Source organism: Anastrepha obliqua, chromosome 4 (assembly GCF_027943255.1).
Source record: "Anastrepha obliqua isolate idAnaObli1 chromosome 4, idAnaObli1_1.0, whole genome shotgun sequence".
Taxonomy (NCBI): Eukaryota; Metazoa; Arthropoda; class Insecta; order Diptera; family Tephritidae; genus Anastrepha; species Anastrepha obliqua.
In genome coordinates this window covers 77,893,516-77,915,170 of record NC_072895.1, presented here as the reverse complement: position 1 = coordinate 77,915,170, position 21,655 = coordinate 77,893,516, and the positions used below count along the sequence as shown (strand labels likewise).

The following is a 21,655-nucleotide window of genomic DNA, read 5'->3' as shown; positions in this document are numbered from 1 at the left end:
TGATCACCAAATCCGACAATTTTGCTTATTGACGTAGCCACCGATGTGAAAATCAGAAAAGAAGAAGAAGGCTCACCACTTTGGAAATAGGTTTTCAATATTTCCCAATTTTGTTCAAGCGTATAGCGCCCCATTTCGTAAATGTCAAACCTTTAAGTAAATTATGAACACATTTGACATGTCATTCGTGTTACCATTCTCAAAAAAATAGGTGGTTCAAAAAGCAAACGCTATATGGTCCACCCTGTATTTCATTAAAAAAGGAAAACTATGTTTTTCTAATTGTATGAAAATTTTAGAAAAGCTTTTAATAGCGCTTTAATTTTAATTTTTAGTGCAAATTTTGCCTTGGCATTCGCATCAGTTATTAAATATGTTAGCATTTCCATCATTATTTCTAAGTTTTTCAAATATCACGTTCTGAGTATCAGCAGCGGAGTGTGCACTTGTATCAAACAAGTAAGAAGGCTGCGATATTGCGGTAATTTTTGCATGGCTCGGACACACCCAAGATGTGCTTCGTCATTTATTCCTTCGCTTCTTATTTTGCCGTTATCTAATTTCGATTTAGCTAAAAATACTTGTTTTCAATAAGTGTATGTATGTATATCATCATAAAATATTTATATAAAAAAGCTACTAAACACAAACGTGGTTTTATACCGCCAAAATTAGGTATATATATATAAGTATGTATGCAACTAAGCTAACATGACGACTTATTTGCTTATTTAAAATAATGTTTGATTTATTATCTTCGAAGTAGTTTCTTTTCTCAAATTGCAATGGTGAATTCATTCTTATACGTGCTATTTATATATATAAAATGTATGCGTGTATGTAAATAATTTTAAAAACAGAATAACGAAAAATCTTTCCGTCAAATGACAAAGCTTTCGGATGCAATTTAAATGGGCTAAATGACTAATTATATGTTTTTGTATGAATGCTTTTCTTTGTTAATGAAGCCTAGTTAGTTTAGACCGCGTGTATTTGTAATACATTGGGCAATGTGTGAACGCATGTTGATTCTAAATTCTAACAACTTATTAAAGTAGACCTGGATACCACCAACACACTGTCAGCAATAGCGTAACCCAGAGGAGGGCCCCCCGCTCAGCGTGATTCCAAATTCCTCGTGTACCGCCAGACAAATTTGCATCCATTGTTTCATTTCGTTCCGAAATGAGTGGTGCTGTCCATGTTTGTTCCTCGTCTACTTCGTTGACTCGTCGCTGGCAATTCATCCATTTACGTGCACTGAGCTTTGGACGTGGATGCGCTACCTCCATTAGATCGTCGTTGAACTCCCAGTAGCCGTAGCCTTTGAAAAAGTATGTCTTGCGATTGCTGTACTGGAAGGCGGCATCTATGTTGTAACCTACTCCGCGCCATATGGACATATCTCGAGGGTAGTCCAATTCGACTCGTCCAGTGTCGTCATCTAATCGCCAGTATAAAGTGCCACTGGTGAAGTAGGTGCGGTTGTTATGGCCCCAAACGAATGCGGCATCTATGTGGGTTAGTGATGATGGCAGACCTAAAGAGGTGAGTGGTTGCGGATAGCCCCGAACTAGGTTAACTGAATCGAAGATGTAGTAAAAACGACCTGCGGTAAAGAATATCGGTTAATAGCTAGATGAATATAATAAGCGCAAATTTTAAACTTACCTATAAAGAAGACAATTTTACGATCGTGATTCTCATAGACAGCGTCGACTTTGGTGTAATTTTCGGGCAATTGAGTCCATAAACGACGAGTTTCGGTGGGATAGCCTGGATAAAGACCACGATCTCCGATTCGCCAAAGAAACTGTAGAATTAAAAATTTAATCAGTGGTCCAAATATTTGTTATTTACATATATGTAATTAATATATAAAATGAAGAAATATTACCTGTCCTCGGAATATGAATGTTTCGCGACGTATAATTGAAATGGCATCATAGCTGGTTTGGCAGGTGTCTGGTTTTAATTTTCTGGGCTTAGTTGGGTGACGACGTTGTGACCAATTCTTGGTCGGACCCGACGGTGAATCCGTACGTGGTCTGTACGTGGTGGTAGTTGTAGTTGTGCTGGTGGTGAGCGGTTCACGGTTACGATGATGTGGATTGTAGGGTGGCTGACGACGTGGATCATAAGGATCGTACGATGGATAATGTGGCTGTTGCGGATATTGTGGATAATTTGGATATTGTGGGTAGTAAACCAGAGGACGACGCGTTGTTGTTGTAGTAGTTGGTGTAGTTTTTGGACGTGGCTGAGGTTTGAATGGGCCCCATGTCTTTTCTTTAGCACCGTATAACTGCTGAATGGCATTGCGATCATCATCGGGAAGATTTATATCTACATCATTATCGTGATACCACGGGTACATAATAGCATTTTTGTCGGAAGAATGTCCCAGGCCCAGAGAGTGTCCAAACTCGTGCACTGCCACACCAAGAAAATTTGTTGCTGAAAGTAAAATACGGGTAAGGACTTTAGTTGTTGAATATTATGTTGGCTGCATAAACACACAAGAATGTATTTTAAAAAATATAATATAATAATTTTGAATACCAATCCCGAAATTTTAATACCAATAAAGGATGCCACTTTTAAACATCCTAAGCTCGACAAAAAAAAATCATTGGTCGAAAGTTATGACTCAAACAATAAAAAATGGTGTCGGCCAAAATATGCTTTTTATTATTTTTGAGAAACAAACTTGTATTTTCTGAACATATTCCTGGAACTTTTTGATCCGGGTGGTGCTCCTTGGTTTTTAAACAATTTTTGCCGATAATACCTCTAAACATTAAATTTACCTTAAACACTAAAACACTAAATTTTGTGAAGGAGATTCTGAGAAAGTTCAGCTGGCGTTAAATGCTTAGTTTAAAATAACTTGCAATATAAAGTCCCAAGAAAGCTCAAAAACAGTTTTCAAGGTTATTGAATTGTGCCGAAAAGATGAACTGCCGAATATAGTATAACAACTTGGGAAAATGAAAGATCATTTTCATTACTTCGCCGACTCAAAAAATATTTAAGAAATACGATGGCAAAAGAGCGGTTGAATGGAGCGTCAAATCCTTTATATCTATAGCAGGGATATGCATATTTATTTTTAAGCATTTAAATTTTCGGCCGCCGTAGCCGAATGGGTTGGTGCGTGACTACCATTCGGAATTCGGAGAGAACGTAGTTTCGAATCTCCGAAACACCAAAATGAAGAAAAAGTTTTGACGTGATAACGTCTTATAATTCAATTTAACAGGCTGCACGCACGAAAAAATCTGTCGTTACCTTACTCATTAGTGTTACCTCGCTCATTGCCGTTACCTTGCTCATTGTCGTTACCTTGAATGAACTGCAAGCGAAAGCGCGGAACGAACGACAAAGCAAACAAAGCAAATGAACGGCAACGTTCGACATCTTGCTCTCTCCTACTTAAGTGAGCGTATATATGTATGTATATGCGCATATGTACATATATAAATTCACGTATTTGTATGTGCATATGCCTTCTTATTGATTATTATTAATTCGATTTACTTGAAGAATTTAAAATAAAACCAAGTTTGTTAATAATACCTGTTGTTTTAATGTTATTATTATTAATTTTTTTATTATATATGAAGGAAAAAATGTAGGGTAATATTTACCATATACCTTATAAGATATGTTGTATACTAATATATGTATATAAACATGCATATATACAATTTCGCGCAATTTTCAAAAAGAACAAATTTATATGTAAAGATGCATACAAGTCATATGGACATATCGAATATACGAATCTATTCCGTACGCAAGCAAATGTAAGCTAATGTGCTTGAACTGCAAGCGAGAGCGCGGAACGAACGGCAAAGAGCACAATCGGCCCCCGCGTTCGGCAACGTTCGACATCTGGCTCTGTCCTACTTGAGTGAGCATATATATGTATGTATATGCGCATATGTAGGTATATAAATTCACATACTTGTATTTGCATATGCCTTCTTCCTGTGTGCATGGTAATGAACCATTTCTCTGTTGAGAATAGGACGATGATAGAAAAAGTAGGAAATGAAAGGGAGTGTTTCGAGTGTAAAGTGTCTTGAAAAAGGCAAATCGATGATGGTGCCTCTTAGTGTTGTTGACTTATTAACGTCTGATGCACAATCGAAATTGAAGATATCTTTCATGAATTTGATAAATGTTTCGTCATTTTTCACGTTTGTGTAAATGTAATATAACTTGACCTATTCCATTGCAATTCCATTTACCTCCTCCTCTATATCCATACAAAATATCTATCAAACAAATAAAATTAAAATTTTGTTTTGAAAATTGCAACCATTCCATCAATATTTTCTTATGACGTTGTCACGTTAAACTATCGTCAGTAAACCGACTTTACAGACAACCTCTTTTTTGTTTTTTTTTCTAATAGCGGTCGCCCCTCGGCAGGCAATGGTCGCCCCTCCGAGTATATTTCTGCCATGAAAAAGCTTCTCATAAAAAATGTCTGGCGTTCGGAGTCGGCTTAAAACTGTAGGTCCCTCGAGCTTCGAGGAGGAGCTCGGCAAAACACCCTAATATTTACGTATTTTATTTATATACCATATATGAAAGGATTTTATACAAAACTCTCTCATTGCTCGCCTGCATACTACATTTTCATCCTTTGTTATTTTGAAGCATTTTATTTGAAAATGAGTTCATTGTTGTATTTATCAATTAGAATCGACTATCGTTTACTCAAGACACAGTTTTTCTATTATATTATTTACTGGTGTTCGCCGCACAGTGGGAGATTTGACAGGCCTAGAAAGTTGTGATAAGTTTTTTATAGAAATTAGGGGTCATATATTAGTTATTCAAACGTAATCAAAAATTTGCTGTTCGACCACTTTTACTCTTGGCTGCTATCCTCAAGCTTAAAATTTTCGTAAAAAAACAGAATAACTAAATTTTTTTAGTTGATTCATTTCTTTGATAATTAAGGCGCAGGTAGTCAATTTTAAAGCAGTTCTTCATGTTTTTAAATCAATAAGATACGAATATATGTTGCATATTTACTTGTTCAATCCGAACCTGCTGGATGGTATAAAAACTAGGCTATAAAAAGCGTAAAAAGGGCTTGCGTTAAGTTCATTCATCATTTGTTGAATCTTTCGATAGTAAAGACATTAAATTTGGTACTATTTGCTGCAAGCTCGAAAGCAATATTATTTTTTCTCGGTGTACTCTTTTTAGTGTTTCGAGTGCTTCCGGGAGTAAATGAAGAGCTTATTAGTGGACCTAAAGTTATAAAGGGTGTTTTTTTAGAGGTTAGGTTTTCAAGATGAAATAAAACGTATATAATTTAATGTTATGGCCAAGAATTCAGCTTTATTATAAAGATAAGGGTTTGCCATTATGTTTTAAAAATGATTTCGGGCAAGTGGCCACCGCGGCTGGCTCGAATAAATTCCAGCCGAGAGGCCCAATTTTCGACCACTTTTTGCAGCAATTGGGGCCGTATGTCAGCAATAACGCGCCGAATATTCTCTTCCAAGACGTCAATCGTCTCGGGCTTATCTGCGTAGACAAGCGACTTCACATAGCCCCACAAGAAATAGTCCAGCGGTGTTATATCGCACGATCTTGGAGGCCACGCCACAGGTCCACGGCGCGAGATAATGCGCTCACCAAAAGTTTCCTTCAATAAATCGATTGTTGCGTTGGTTGTATGGCATGTAGCGCCGTCTTGTTGGAACCAAAGGTCGTCCACATCAACATCGTCCAATTCAGGCACGAAAAAGTCATTAATCATGGCTCTATAGCGCTCTCCATTGACTGTAACATTATGGCCGGCTTCATTTTTAAAGAAATATGGACCAATGATTCCCTCTGCCCATAGAGCACACCAAACAGTGACTTTTTGAGGATGTAACGGCGTCTCAGCAATGGCTTGTGGATTATGTTCACTCCAAATGCGACAATTTTGCTTATTGACATACCCATTCAACCAAAAGTGAGCTTCATCGCTGAACAAAATTTTCTTCGATGCGTCGCGCGAACCGAACCATTATTTTCGTAATAAATTTGCACGATTTGCAAACGTTGTTCAGGTGTAAGTCTATTCATTATAAAATGGCAAACCAAAGTGAGCATAAATCAAGTGACAGCTGTCAAAAAGACCATCTACGAAAAAAGTAGTGCCAACTTGAAAACCTAACCTCTAAAAAAACACCCTTTACTAAGAACCATAGCAAGTGAATACAAACTAAATGTTTCCAAACTGCAGAGAAATGTGCTCTACATGTCGAGTTCAGTTCACAAAGTTTTAATTCATGGGGTAGATATTATTAAAATTTTGCGATACCAATAGGATAAGCCTTGGAATCACACAACAAGAATTTCCGGAATTCCAGAGAACATCACGCTAGAAAAACATCAAGAGAAAAGCGAAACAGGGATTGATCAATATATATCAATATAACTTCAACCCTTAAAAATAGGTACATTAAAATCTACAGCGATGGGGTAAGTTGGCCAACAGATAATTTTTTTTGGAAATTTTTGCAGACTCTGAACCCTTTGACTCAGTATAGAGCCACCTGGATGTAAAACAACAATATTTGAAAATTTTGTAATAAAAAATTAATTTTCAAAAACAAATAACATCTTAGCAATACTTTTTCTTTTTAGTCAGAAGCTTAAGCTTAATGAATAAAGGTGTGTGAGTAAAGTCTGAAAAAGTATTGGCTCTATGATTATAAAAATATATTCGACGGATTCTATTCCAATTTAATTTCCTGATTAGCCGTTGTCTATGGAATATTCTATAGAGCGTTGTAGCGTACGATTGAGAAGTAAATAGTATTTTCTAATAGCAGTTACTCATGGTGTCTCTCCAGGACTATATCCCTAATGGCTAAATACTAAAGATATCTCCAGTAACTCTAGCGCCTCACTAGAATGCACTGGAGATGGCATCATTAAAAATCTATTTCGATCTAAAAATTTACACCATATGTTTTCTACCATTATTAAATGTTTGTTAATTTACTTGAAACTTTTTTTGATCATGATTTATAACCCCGGCATTAGCCTAAGTATCCTCGGGGTAGTTTTCGAACACCCGTTCGGAAGTGAACCAACGAGAGAAGGCGAAGAATCTCAGGATAGCTGATTGTACGCTAGTTTTGGGATACGCCACGTAAAAATCCCCACCCAATGAAAACGTGTACAAAGCCTCGGAGAGAATTTCATATACTGATGACGACTGAATGTTCTCACATGGAATGTCCGGTCCCTTAAAGGGGAAGGTGCCTCTGCCCGGCTGTTTGATGTCCTCGTGAGAGTAAAGGCTGACATCATTACCATTCAAGAGATGCGATGGACGGGGTAAAGCAAGAAAAACAAAGAACCTTGCGACGTTAAACTCGGCAAAAATCACGTAAGCGGTTATCGCGCCAATTAAGAAGAAGAAATCCTAGGGTAGCTCGTCTAGGATAAAAGTGTTCGTTTCCGCCTCTGAATGAACGTGATAATTCACATATTATATCGAATTGGTAATTTATTTATTTGAAACTCTCATAATTCTCTCTCGAAAATTTTAATTCACAAAGGGCTCCATTTATTCCGTAGAGTAAATGTGGGTAGTAGGACTTAACTGGGAAAATTGCGGTCATTCTTAATTTTGAGTATTCCGTTTTCCTTTAACCCTCTACTCATTTTATAACACTAACAAAGAAAATATATTCGTATTGCTTCCTGCCAATACTGAACAACAATGAAATCGAAGAAATCGTTCAAAGACAAAATGTAATACGTTTTATCAAAGCCCAACGAATTAGATGGATTGGGCAGGTACTGCGCATGCCGAAAGAGCGAAAGGCTAGGAAAGCTTTTATTTTAACACCCATTGGAGGAAGAAAAAGAGGACGCCTACGAAAGCGATGGTTAGATGACGTCGAATCAGATCTTAAGCAAATGAACGTACACAACTGGAGGGATGTAGCCATGGATAGAATAAAGTGGAGAAAAATTGTTGATGAAGCTATGGTCCTCCACGGATTGTGAAGCTAAGAAGAAGAAGAATAAGTATGTATTGTAACAATGAAATAAATTTTTGATTTAAGAATTTGTAAGAATGAAGTGTATGAAGTATTTATTATTTCTTCGCGGGATACTCCCTTTTTAAGCTTCCGTAAACCTATCCGTTTACCGTTATATAAACCATATTTTTTACGATATGAATACTTATTTTTTTTATTTCTTACCATTTTACATACATATTGGCGAACAAGAAGGGGAAAAGGGCATACATATATTTTGCATAGCTTTTGAGTGTTGCGAGATTGTAGGCACAGTGTGGGCACATTGAAAATTACTGCTGCGGCGACAAAATTAAAAAAACGGGGAGAGGATAATGTTTCAATTCCGTATCGATGGACAGAAATATTTTAACATTTGCATGGTGAAAACTGTGACTACATTGAGCTACGATTTTATTTGAATATATATAATTTTGTCTTTAGGGGACCGGGGATTTCCACTATATTCAATTGGGTATTTTCAAGCGGCAACAAATCGCGGACAGAAGAAGTCACAATTAAAAGTCGTTACGCTTAAGGTGGAATGCAGTTTGACTTATTCCTGTGTTGAGTTCTACGACAGGTGCAGAACTACTGAAAAGGACAAATCTTCCACCACAAACTATACCAACGAAGGTGGAAATAAGTTAGTTGATGATAACTTGTTTAGTTTGAGAAAATTCAACATACGAGTGTAAGTTGCTTGTACGAATAATATAAATATTAAAATTATGAAATTCTTCTAACTTTGATATCTTTTTATTATCCCTATTTTCATTTTGATATCACGCGAAATTGTTGAACATTTGTCAGTCAAAAATGGAGGTATGCCTAGTAATATCTAATTATGTCGAAACTTCCGTTTACAGTCTCAGTATGTGGGAGCACATTCTCTGTATATAGATACATTTTTTCGTGCTATGTATGTATTTACAGCGATTCAAAATGAAAATTGTTTGGATCGAACAAATTAGAAGTATGACGTGCTGTGGTGGCAACATAGAAGTACGTAAATTTTCCGTTTCTGCCAACAAAATATTTAATGATTTATTGGTGAAAACGGGAAACAAGTGCACACAAATACATTTTATGCCGGTTTTGAGCAGCAACTGCAATGGGCATACTAACTGTAGCAACAGCTGCCCCTATGGCTGTGGTCAACCAAAAACAGAGCAGCAATATGCGTCGATTATTGAATCTGATGATGCATTTGTTGTGGGCAGGGTTTGCTAATTCGTTACTCGTCGCCGCTGTTACGTGTTCGGTCATACGTCGCATGGCTCAGTGCTGTTTATGTGCATGTAGGTGTAGGAATACGCCTACAAGCTGCTCTATCGCGCATTTATCAAGTAAATTAACCATTTTCGCAAATTAATTACATTAGTGACAACATACCGGGCGTGATGCGGTTTGGAGAGCGCTGGCAGGTTTCCAATCTACACTGCTACACTGACACGATTGTCGGTGTTGGGGTTAGCATTGCTGGAGCGGTGTTGGCGGTGTTGATTGCAACATCTGTTCTCGGTCTGTGAGGAGGTGAATAGAAGTAATAGGGCAGTTACAGCTGTATATGTAAAGAGCTGTTACGCGTTTATTATGGTGGACGATAACCAACTTGTTTGCGGATAATTACTTCTATGCAAGTCTGTATTTGTGTGGATTAGTGTGCTCTTCAGTGAGGTATACACCAATGCGGCCGCGAAAAGCCTATCGAAAATATGGATTCGACTAACATACATACATACACATGTGGGGGAAGAATCATTTTATGAAACATATTACCCTACCCATAAATATTTGTGCAGTTAGATGCAATTTATTGTAATTTTATTTAAGAGTATTTCATATATACACCTAACTTTATTCTGCGGGATTGCTAAGGCCATTTGAGTGTATGTTAATTGCAGGCGGTTGGGGTTGTTGGGGTTAACAGAGACACATCTCTCGTTAGAGGTTGGTGACTTAACCGAACACTGATGGGGCTCTTGCTATCAGATTGATATGGAAAATAATGAGGTGGAACCATTTCAGTATTTACGCCCAAGATGTTCTGCTTGCGCAAGGCGTAAATTTATCTAACCTAACCAAACCATGCACATATCTGTACTTTTCTATAGTACTTTTGTTCCTATAAATCGAGCATTTTCATAATAAGTATACATAATTTTAACGCATTGTTCTATCATGTAAAATTGTACATCTGTGTACCTGATAAAGGTCGAAGATCGAATTATTCAGTACTGACATCTTTGAAAGTTCCTTTATAATAAAGTGGAAGTATGTTTTTTTCTGTTGAACTTTGGTTTGGTTTCTGTAATCAGTTTATTTCGAATAGATAGGGATTAGCCCAGCAACATACGCTCTAAAGGACCCTACCCTTTAAAGGATATTATAAATATATGTGACCTGGTCTACGGAAAGGTACCTTACGTGCGAAAACAAGTTTTCGAGAAAACAGCAGTTAAAGTTTAAACTTCTAAAAACCCTTGTAACTTTTTTAAATATTAATATTTTTCAATCCGGTTTGGCTTATTTTCTTCAGCATAGATCACAGTATCAATAAAATCACAGAAGCAGTGAAAAACATTTTTTTATATATAAATAAATAAGAAAAAGTTAAAGAAAATCGCAGAAATCATGACAAAGAAATCAGTCTTTTTCGTATTAGTACTTTTCTTTTTTTTACTTTTAACAAACTTTTAAACAAATTATGACTTTCTGGTTTTCACCATTTTAAAGAGCCTTTCACACACTATTCGAATCAACAAAAAAGTGAAAAATGATTTTTTGACACGTAAGGTACCTTTTCATAACACATATATGTATATATAAATACTATATATCATATAAAGTGACGTAACATTTTCGTTCAATTTCGAAAAAATTGAATGCCCAACAATATTTTTTTTTCTATTGCAAACTGGACTTTCTTCCTTCAGCTGGTCTGAAAGATTACAATAATATTTAGAATTTATTGTCTTGCCAAGTAATCCACAAACAAAATTCCTTTCGCATCTCAAAAAACTGATGCTAATATCTTCATGGCCGATTTCTGGACACGAACTCGTTTCGAAGCCGAAGAGCCAGGTTTATACCTCTCTTTAGCCCCTTGTTTTGATTGAGGATTATGGTGACAGACCCAAGTCTCATCCATTGTGATAAATCGACGTACAAAATCCACTTTATACTTTCGTAAATGCCCTAAATATTAGCGAATACGGCACCTTTTGTGCACACATCTTTCTGAAATTCAATACGGTGCTGTTGTATTCCAATAATCCAAACATATAAAAAAACAGCATTGTATGGGCAATATTCCAATAAAATGTATCGTCACCACCATTAGCTCAAATGGCTTCACAACTTCGAGTCATACTTTATGTTAATTTCTGCGCAAACTGTGGAGGTAATTGGCTCCAAATCAGCCGAATTTGCCTTGATAACTGTTTCACCGTCTATATTTATTTTGCTTTGAGTTTTTGCTTAACTATTGCCTAACTATTTTCAATAGGATTGACAGAAGACGACTGTGATGCTTGGGATCGTTATCTTCTTCTAAAGCTCAAGGTTGCCATCGCAGTTGACGGTAAAAATGCTTTTTTATAAATTTTGGTCATCAAAAGTGCACTCAAATTTGACATTTTTAGATCTTAGGGTGTGTACATAGGAACACTGCTTCAAACCGTTTTTCATACACGAAACTCATTCTCTAAAAACAGCGTACGCTTTCTCAATTTAATAATAAATAATAAATCCCCTTAGGTCATTAATCGTAAAATCTCTATGATGACTTCATGTGGACTTCACCACATGTTTAATTCTAAGGCAACATATCAGCGCAGGACGAATGTTAATAAAGTACAAAATCCGATTAGTTGTTTTTTTATTCTCCTTATATTTATTTCTGCTATTCACTTAAGTTCTTATTGCTGCGATTGGCTTGGAATTTCCCGTGCTCTGCTAATTGCCATTAATTTTTAATAGCTTAAAGACTGTAAGCTGTTTTCTTCCTCAATTTCGATTTCGATTCTGAGCTTTATACACTTACATTACTACACATTGTGCGTACTTGCATGGGTACCCTTGTTCCTATTGTTTCTTACGATAATGCGTATTCAGCAAAAGAAAATTATTTTCTCTAAGTGAACAAAATCACAATTGCATTTGCAATTTTGTTGGCTTAAGTGATTTCCGGGTAATGGGGAGAGAGTGCGGAGGTTTAGGAAGAAATCTTTGGCTTCCGCATTCCAGTTGCCAGAACGAGCTTTAGAGCTGAGTTGAGTTCCATTGCTCCAAAATGACGATGCATTGCGCTACATTTGATATTTTATTAATGCCAATAAAATCGTCATCACCAACACCAAAACGCAGCAAGCTGCACACTTTTATGAGCTTGCAATGGGTTACGGAAGCGCAGTTGTCTGCTAGCGTTGGAAGTTGACTGCAAATGCGTGCGGCAGCTAAATTATCTGGCGTCGCAAGGATTTTTATGTTAAGCTGCCCAAAATGAATAACGGAATGCGTGTGGAACTGCAAGAACTCCAACGATGCACTACTCGCAGTGGTGGCTGCAAGCATTGTTGATGACATTGTGCATCAGCGGCGGCGGTAAAGTTGCCAGCGGAAATGGCGGTTATAATAAAGTCAGTTGGTTTCATTACATCGCACGATGACATTGTATTCAGCTTATAACTATTTTATGGCCAAAATGACAGAAAGATAAAAAAACACGAAATAAGACACTAGACACCGATAACGCAACTCGTCGTTAACTTTGTGGCGACAATGGAGTCTTCAGCCTGTATGAAATATGAACTGCGATTGAGTTGTGAGCTAAACAAATAGTGATATGAGTTCATTCGGATTTCTACGACTATTAAGTATGGAATTTCGCTTATCTGCCAGTACTTGCCGCGCTTTGGGGAAAGCAATGCGATTTCATGAGCCAATTTAACAATTTCAAAATAAAATACTCCTTTTTATTGACCTGTTTTGACATAATTGTTATCCGTTCATTGTGTCAAGTATATTTAGCTTTGTTAGCGAGAGAAAACACTACTCCAATGTTTATGGAACAAGAATGTATGCATCTAGTTGCCTTGCCTGTCCACAGAACACTTTGTGATGACTTCTTATCCTATCTTACGATTAGCTCGGACGATACTCCTATTTGCCTTAAGATCCTCAGTCGTATAACAACACTATACGGCAAAATAAACTTTTTTTCTGGGTATTGAACCAAGTTTTTTTTAGAGATTGAGTTATAAGCAAAAAAGTGAATTCTCTGAGTTTCGAAGTTAGCTTCTGAAATCGCGAAATGGGCTTTCGAAATTGGGGCTTTAGTATTGGGGGCATTTTGCACTTATACATTTTAATCTACTTAATTTTAAAATATTCGACGCAGTCGAATGGGTTGGTGCGTGACTAATATTCTGTAGAGATCGCTTTCGCGAACTCGAAACCCTGGTCATGAAACAAAAAGTGATAGGACAAGTTTTTTCTATATTAGTAGGGTTCGCCCCTCGGCTAGCAATGGAAGACCTCCGAGTGCATTTCTGTCATGAAAAAGCGCATCATAAAAAACCACCTGCCGTTCAGAGCCGCCATAAAACTGTAGGTCTCTATCTGTTACGGCCAATTACTCAAGTAATTGGCCCAGCTTTTCCTCCTATTTGTGGTGTGTGTGCTTTCTATAATTTATTTGTAAGTGCATTTTTCAACTAAAAAGGTTCACCTTAGTGATATAAGGATAAAGAAGCTATTATAAATAAATAAAAACAAATTTTTAAACTTTATTCAATATAAAGAAAAGTTTATGTAATAAATTATGTTTAGAGACACACTAAATTTACTAGTAATATATATATGCCCAAATGTTGATGTACGTATTAATCAACCATGTTAATTATCCTGTATTTTGTACCCTGGCGTGTAAGAGGGAAAATAGGAAAAATGTGCAAGGACGTCTGTCATTACGAGGCAATTAAAAGTCTGCATCGATTTTATTTAGAAATTATAGGAAACCATACTAATATAATCACTGTATTGAAAAGAAAGAAGTCACAAGGTAAACAAGCGAAGAAATCATTGAAGTCACTGGAAGCCATAGAGCAAAAACGCAGTACGCAAATGGACAAGCAGTAAAGAAATACTAAGTATTATTGATTTAGCCAGGGACCGCTTTCTGCGAGTCTTTCAAGGCTGGAAGGACAGCGATAGGAAGCCCTAACATATGCGGACTAATACTTAAATAAGGGCCGAAGCCATTAAATTTCCTAAACTCACTTACACTGCCCCATGAATGTCACAAAGCATTGCAAAAACCGAGTAAGGAAATGTGAGACAGTTGATGAGTAATGATCAATGCTACGTTGTATAGTATGCGAATTTTGTACATGTGTACATGCATCCATGAGCTACCATAATAGTGACCATATCAGTTACATTCGGTTTTTCAGAAGAACGTCTGGCATTCGATCCGGGTACCTAATATTGCTTCAATATAATGGATCTGACTCATATCCTTATTGAACAAATGTGGCGAGGTAGAACGGTTTGGCGAACACACCTAAAATTTGCATTGTGAGTGGCGAATGGACTTATTCGCCGAGATAATTACAATGTGGAGCCGGACGTTAACCTTCTTCATCAGAAATTGCTCTAATCCTATGGAGCTGCCGACAGCAATGTAAGTATTTAGTGCAGATAATCGATTCGAAGACACATGAATATTTTTGTAGATTTCGTACCGAATTCGCTGGCGATTCGCATCTTACAATGCGATAGTGCTAAATTCGCCTATATTTTCATTCGCTTCGCAAGTGACAATACTAGCCTTACTTTACGGTTATTAGTAGTACAGTGAACAGAAGTGATTACTCAATTTACCATAGTATCATATAGTTAGACCCAGAGCTCCGGAAAAGCGTGCGAAATTGTAGGTATATCAAAGCAGAAGGCGAATATATTTCGACATATGAATATATAATATATATGAAGTGATGGTAAATGTAGGGAAAATTCCCTACATGTAGGGATTTTTGTCGAAAAAGAAGGACAGATTTTTTTAAATTCTGTAAATGTAGGGAATTTTCAAAAAGGACAGAAAAAATTTAGAATAGCGGGAAAAATTAAAAAAGTTCATTTAAAATAAAAAGCCGCAGCAAGATTTCATGCCAGTATTTTTTTCCTTATGGCAGCATACTTTTAAAGCGTTAATACGACAACATTGCCATTTTTTCTTCGTTAACGCTAACGCGATTTTTTCTTCGCGCGAAAATTGTTAGTTGTTATTTTACAGAAATGAGCTCCTCCTCTTCGACTGACTCTTCGGAGGAACGCCAGGAGAAAAATTCAAGTATCGGAAACAAAAGTTCAATAACAAGTGGCTTGACAACGACAATTTTAGTGGCTGGTTGAAAGCTGTGGCTAACGATCCATTCAAATGCAAATGCGCTGAGTGCGACAAAGTTTTGAACTGCGGCAATTCTGATTTGCAGAAGCTCGCCGAAGAAAACCGTACCAAAAAAATATGAAGGCAATAAAAAAGGCACCTAAAATAAACTTTTTTTTTTAAGAAAAAGCCGAGTAAACCATATGGTTCCAGAAATTTCGAAATAAGATTTAGCATGTTCTTCGCTGAGCATAATGTCGTAATGTGTAATCTTAAAAGTAATCGTGCCGGATTCTGAAAAAATAGAAACTCTGTCTTGTTTTAAACAGAACTGAATGTAATGAAAAAGTCTAATTTTTAGTCTTTTTGCTGAATTTTTCTTCATGTATGTGTTTATAATATAATAAATATGTGTATTTATATATATTTTTGAAATAAAATTTCTTATTAAAATGTCTTTTAAACTGTGAAAACAGCACCAAGCCCAAAACTTAAGCAAATAATTCAATTTTGACGTTGCAAGTGCCTCATTATAGTGTAAACACAGGAGAAAAATATGTGGGGAATTTTTTAGGGAACATTTTTTGAAGCGTAGGGAAAAGTAGGGAATTTTTTTGGGCTGTGTAGGGAGTATATATAAAAACGAAGAAAATTTCCTCGAAAGAGCATAATCCAAAAACTACCGCTCCGATTTTCACATTTCTTACAACGTTGGAAAGTTTACAAGTAGTAGTAAAACATTTTTTTTAGATAGCGTTACCATCTAACTTTTATTGCAAAATTTATTACATTATTATACATATAATGGGTAGGGGCGTGACTACCATTCGGAGTACTTAGGATTGAATCTTCGTGAAACATCAAAATGAAGAAACAGTTTTTTCTAATAGCGGTCGCCCCTCGGAAGGCAATAGCAAACCTCCGAGTGTATTTCTGCCATGAAAAAGCTCCTCATAAAAAATATTTGGCGTTCGGAGTTGGCTTAAAACTGTAGGTCATTCCATTTGTGGGAAAACATCAAGATGCAGGCCACAAATAGGAGGAGGACCTCGACCAAACAAAAGGGTGTACGTACCAATTATATATATGTATATTACAAATTTGATTTGCATAATAAAATATAGATATCAGATGAAATGTGTTTAAATAAGCGATAATAAAAAAGGTTTGGTGTTGAAACCGATAACATAAATATATTATTTGGAAATAATATAAATATATACATACATGCATACACATATATATATATCTCTGTAATGATAAAGATAGCTCAAGCAAGATGTGCTAAAAAAATGTACGATTAATTAATTATGTGTACATGGCGTTGCCACCTAACTCTAAGGCGCAAATGGCACATGCGCACTGTTTTAAGGGGTTAGGGGTAGTCAGAATTTTCAAAACATCGATTTTTTTTTTGCATTTTCTTAAAGTATAATGTTTTAAAAATATTGTGTAAAAATTTGAAGTGAATCCGACAAATACTTTTCAAGTTATTCAACAATTAACAAAGGGCGCTCGGCCGCTCCGGAGCCGATAGCAAAACTTTAAATGCGTTTTTCTCAAAACTATGTTTTTCAAACTGGCGAACACTGTAACTTAAAAACCGCTACGTAGATTTCAATAAAATTTATACAGCTTTTGAAAAACATAAAAACTTGTGCCTGATCGAAGGACTTTTTTTTTTCAAAAATTTCGATTTTTTTTTAACAATTAACTGTTGGTTTTTTTTTCTAAAATCTGGAAAAAATTTTCTGAGGCCGCCATTTTGTTCATTTTGAAACAAAAAAAAAGCTTCGATCAGGCACAAGATTATCTATTAATAAAACTAATTTTTCTTGTCCGATTGGTTTTAGATGAATCTGCAAGGACTTGTGATGTTCACCGCAAGGGACTTCTGGAGAAACGGGCTTCACACAAACAGCGATAACTTTTGCAATTATAAATTTTTTTTTTTTGAAATTTTGGTGAAGTCAAGTTAAAACATGATGTTTTTATGCTATGTTTTTATTTTTGTTAAATAAATTAATTAAGTAGCAAAAAAAAATTCGTTAAAATCATCATTTTTTCGGGCCTCTGACTACCCCTAACCCCTTAAGTATTAAGATGGTTGTTTACTGAAATTATTTTTGTTGCCATGCAGTGTTAAAGAAAAAAACAACTACAAACCAAAATAATGTAAATTAAATAATGGGAATTCTAAAATTTCTGCAATTTTCCTCTTTCATATGGCAAAAATGTATGTACTTGGAAGTTCGCCATTGCCTTCCGAGGGCGGCTGCTAAGAGTAACAATGGATCAAAAAGACTTTCGTGTTTAAATTTTGCACTGCTTCTTGATGGGGGAAAATACCGTTCAAGTGACATAATGGCTTGAAAAGTGTTTGGGGACTCCGGTCCATCAGAAACGATAATAAAACGATGGTTTGCTGACTTCAAACGAGGTCGTAGAGACACCGGAGATGCACAACGCAGTGGGCGGCAAAATGAAGCGGTAACATCAGAAAACATTAAACATATACAAATCCACAAAACCGTTTTGAATGATCAAAAAGTGAAGTTGCGTGAGTTAGCTGACATCGTAAACATATGTTGGCTTTTTATTGCTATAGTGGGCTTAGAATCCGAGATCATTCGAATGGTAGTCACGCACTGAACTATTCGGCTACACCGGTGTTAACCCAAAAATTGCGTTTTTTCTTTAAAAAAACTATTTATCTATACTATAAAGGTGAATGTCTGTACGTTGTCCGCGCATCACTACGAAACGACAACACCAAATGATGTAAAAATTTTGATACATTCATATTTTTACCCAATGAAGGTTATAGGCATGTTTTTAGGATGGAACTCCCTTCGCACAGCCCCCAGGCCGCGCCACCACTCTCATTCGTCACTAATAATCGAATATTTGCTTAAATTTAATCTAAAAAATCTTAGTTTTTCCTATTTCCCACTATTTATAGCACACTCTAGACTTCATAATTCGCATAAGTTGTTCAACTATGACCCAAATGCAAAGTTCAAAAACGGTTTGAGATAGAAAATTAATAAAAATAATTTTGGTTGTTTTGATTTTATTCAACGAGGCATAGCAACGGATGCCGGGTATTGTAATATTATGGTTATTAATAAAAAATTATTTTCTACGAAATTATTGTTTGTAATTTTTTTATATACATACATATCCTAAATCCCTCAAAACTACTCCTACGCGAGCGGGGCCGCGGGTTAAACCTAGTATTCTATAATTATTCCTAATTACAATAAGTGAAATAATACATTTATTCTATTTTTTTATAAGTGTAGGTTTTCAATTTTGCTTACAAGAGAACAATCAGCGAACATTATTTTACGAAAAAATATAGAAAAATTATTCGTTATATATTTACGTATTTCGAACCGTGGAGCTAATTGGGCGTAATTGCGCAATTAGGTGAGGAATGCGAAGAAGACGACCATTTTCCTTCTAAACTTTACTCCTTGTAAGAGCTGCAAATGTAAGTGTGAATGTATTTTTAACATTATAGTTGTTGGAAAATACGGGTCATTCTCAGCAACACACATATACACATGTATGTATGCATGCATGTGCAGAGAAAAAATCCATTACTCATTTTTGCTAGCTTAACAACGTTTCCCACTTTTCGCTTTCAAAAGGAGTTGGAGGAAGTGAATAATTTTTACAAATCATTGGTGACGCTTGTGAAATCAGTATATTCACCTACTAGCGCTCATTTCTGTATATGTAGGTATGTTTGTATCTCAGTATATATTTTTGTTAAATAAAATGCTTTTTGCTTGTCGGTCTGCCTTGTAATCAATCATTTTCACACGTTGTTATGCCAACCAAGTAAATGAATGAAGGAATAAAAGATTTAATCAATGAATGAGCGCTGACAACAATACGAAGTTTAACAAAAACAAACAATGGCCATAGAAGCGACGGCTGATAGCAGCAGCAACACACATTATTTACATTTTGTTATTCTCGACTGGTTAAATCGTAAAATACGTCGTAAATTATGCGGGTCTATTGCGGTCCATACAGCATATTTTCACGCCCGGGAATTCGTGCATTGCTCATTAATTTGTGCTGATCCAAATAGTCTATCGTACTGTGTACTCTGATGCCCTGCCACTGATATTGTGATTGTTGCTTATGTGCTCGTAGCGTACATACAAATACTTCTATTGATGCTTGGTTGGTCAAACCCGGTACTTACTATCTCCTCTTTCGCCGCTGCTAAATTGCCACTTCTCGTCGGCATCGAAATGCGCATCACCGCCACGTCCCACTCCCGGGTAGAAGGCATGGGCAAGCACCATACCAGGCCCATCGAATTTGTATCCATCACCATGGTCGCCCCTGTGATGGAAGATAAAAACAAAAACAAATAAAATTAAAATTTTATTTTTATTATATTTTTACAAGCAAACATTATTTATCGTAAATATTTGAATGGACTGATTCATAAAAACAAAAACAAAAAAAGACCATGCCTTTTAGGCACATTGACGTTGACGACATTTAAGAATGATCCGAAATGTAGATTTGAATACCTCGCTGCATGGAATTGGATTACATAATCAAGTACTAACTATGTGTGTATGCAAGTATTATAAAATAAATACATATTATATTACGAGTATGTGTTAAGTCCATTTCGAAAATCTGAATCATAAAAACCACTTACATAGACAGATGCTGTAATTCTCGTTAATTCCATTCAATTTCCCTGCTGTTCTTTTGCAGCTGTCATATTGATTAAAAGTCAATCAAACAAAACTTTTGTTTTGTTTTTTATATCTACATAAATTTGTATGTATGTTTGTATGCATATGTATGGATGTAGCCCAACTGCGGGGGCGTATGGGCGATATTTATTTTGTTCATGTTAACGCTTTGCATGATTTCCGAAAGTGTACCTTACAAAGAAGAATATTTTCAACATCAAATGCAAAAAAAAAAAATTGCCAAAAATCAATGCGATTTTTAAGTGAGCTCAAACTTACACTTTAATATATTAGAATTTATTAGGACAATAATACTTTTAAAGCTTCTGATTAGTTGACAATTGCTTGAAAGTTTGAACATTTTTTACACATTTTGGAACTTTGTTTTTAATACAATGAACTATGTATATTTTCATAAAAAACGAACGAGTGTATGTACACTGCTGGTCTTAGGTTAGACGCACGTTTAGTTGCATACAACTTTGCTTCATATTTATTTATTGAAGGACGATAGAAACGAAGTGGAAATGCAAAAACATTTCTTATTTAATGATACTTTAAATATAATATTCAAATGATTATACATATTTAACAAAATTGTGTTTTTCAAACATTTTCTTAAAGCTAATCAAAATAAGGCGAGTTTTTCTTGGTCATTAGAATAGGCGCACTTTGCCTTTTTAATTTTTATAAGAAAAGTATTTGGATTTTAACTTAAATTACTATTTGATTTATTTAAAAAAAAAATAAATAATTTCAGTAATGAGTACTGCCTCCTTTGTTAGTAATAACTTCATAAATCCGGTCCTTCATAGAATGATACAAGGAATCTATGTAGTTCAAGGAAATCTCGCTCCAAGCACGTTTAATATCTGCAGTTAATGTTTCCTTATCTTCGTATTGTTTTCCTCCTTCGTATACCTTTCGTGTTAGCCAGCCCCAAACATTTTTAATTACGTTAAGATCTGGAGAATATGGTGGCCAGGTCATGATATTAACGTTTTGACTCGAAATAAAAGATTTTACTACTCGAGAGTTATGAATATGAGCATTGTCTTGTTGAAAAATCCAAGGAATTGGTCCAAAGAGATCTTTTAATTTTGGAAATACGGACTCCAACAATGTTTTGAAGCGATCGCCGTTCATCTTTTGATCGATAAAAATCAAGTCAATTGTTCTATAAAACGTGATAGCACCCCACACCATTATTCCCCCTTCTCGGTTATGGTGGCGACTTAAATATAGCTCATCTTTCCGCAAATCGTGATAATAATATTGAAATCCATCAGGGCCATCTAAATTAAAACGTTTTTCATCAGTAAATACAACTGAACGCCGAGTGTCAGATTGGACAGTCCACGTCATGTATTCTTTCGCGAATTGAAGCCGGTTTTCTTTGCGTATTGCATTCAAAGGGGTTTTTTCTTGATTTTTAGACGCTTCAGGTGTTCTGCATTTCTGATCGTACGCTG

General features: G+C 35.8%; 1 protein-coding gene across 1 annotated transcript in view; it reads right to left on the bottom strand.

The window, feature by feature from the left end:
* Positions 1–21,655, bottom strand: part of LOC129244231 (matrix metalloproteinase-2-like) — a 30,304-nt gene continuing 8,649 nt past the window's right edge. The window contains exons 3-6 of the mRNA XM_054881845.1: positions 19,673–19,815; positions 1,898–2,457; positions 1,672–1,813; positions 1–1,609 (exon numbers count right to left, since the gene is read on the bottom strand). Coding sequence (XP_054737820.1) covers positions 1,050–1,609; positions 1,672–1,813; positions 1,898–2,457; positions 19,673–19,815 — 1,405 coding nt within the window. The 3' untranslated portion in view covers positions 1–1,049. The remainder of the gene's footprint in view (positions 1,610–1,671; positions 1,814–1,897; positions 2,458–19,672; positions 19,816–21,655) is intronic.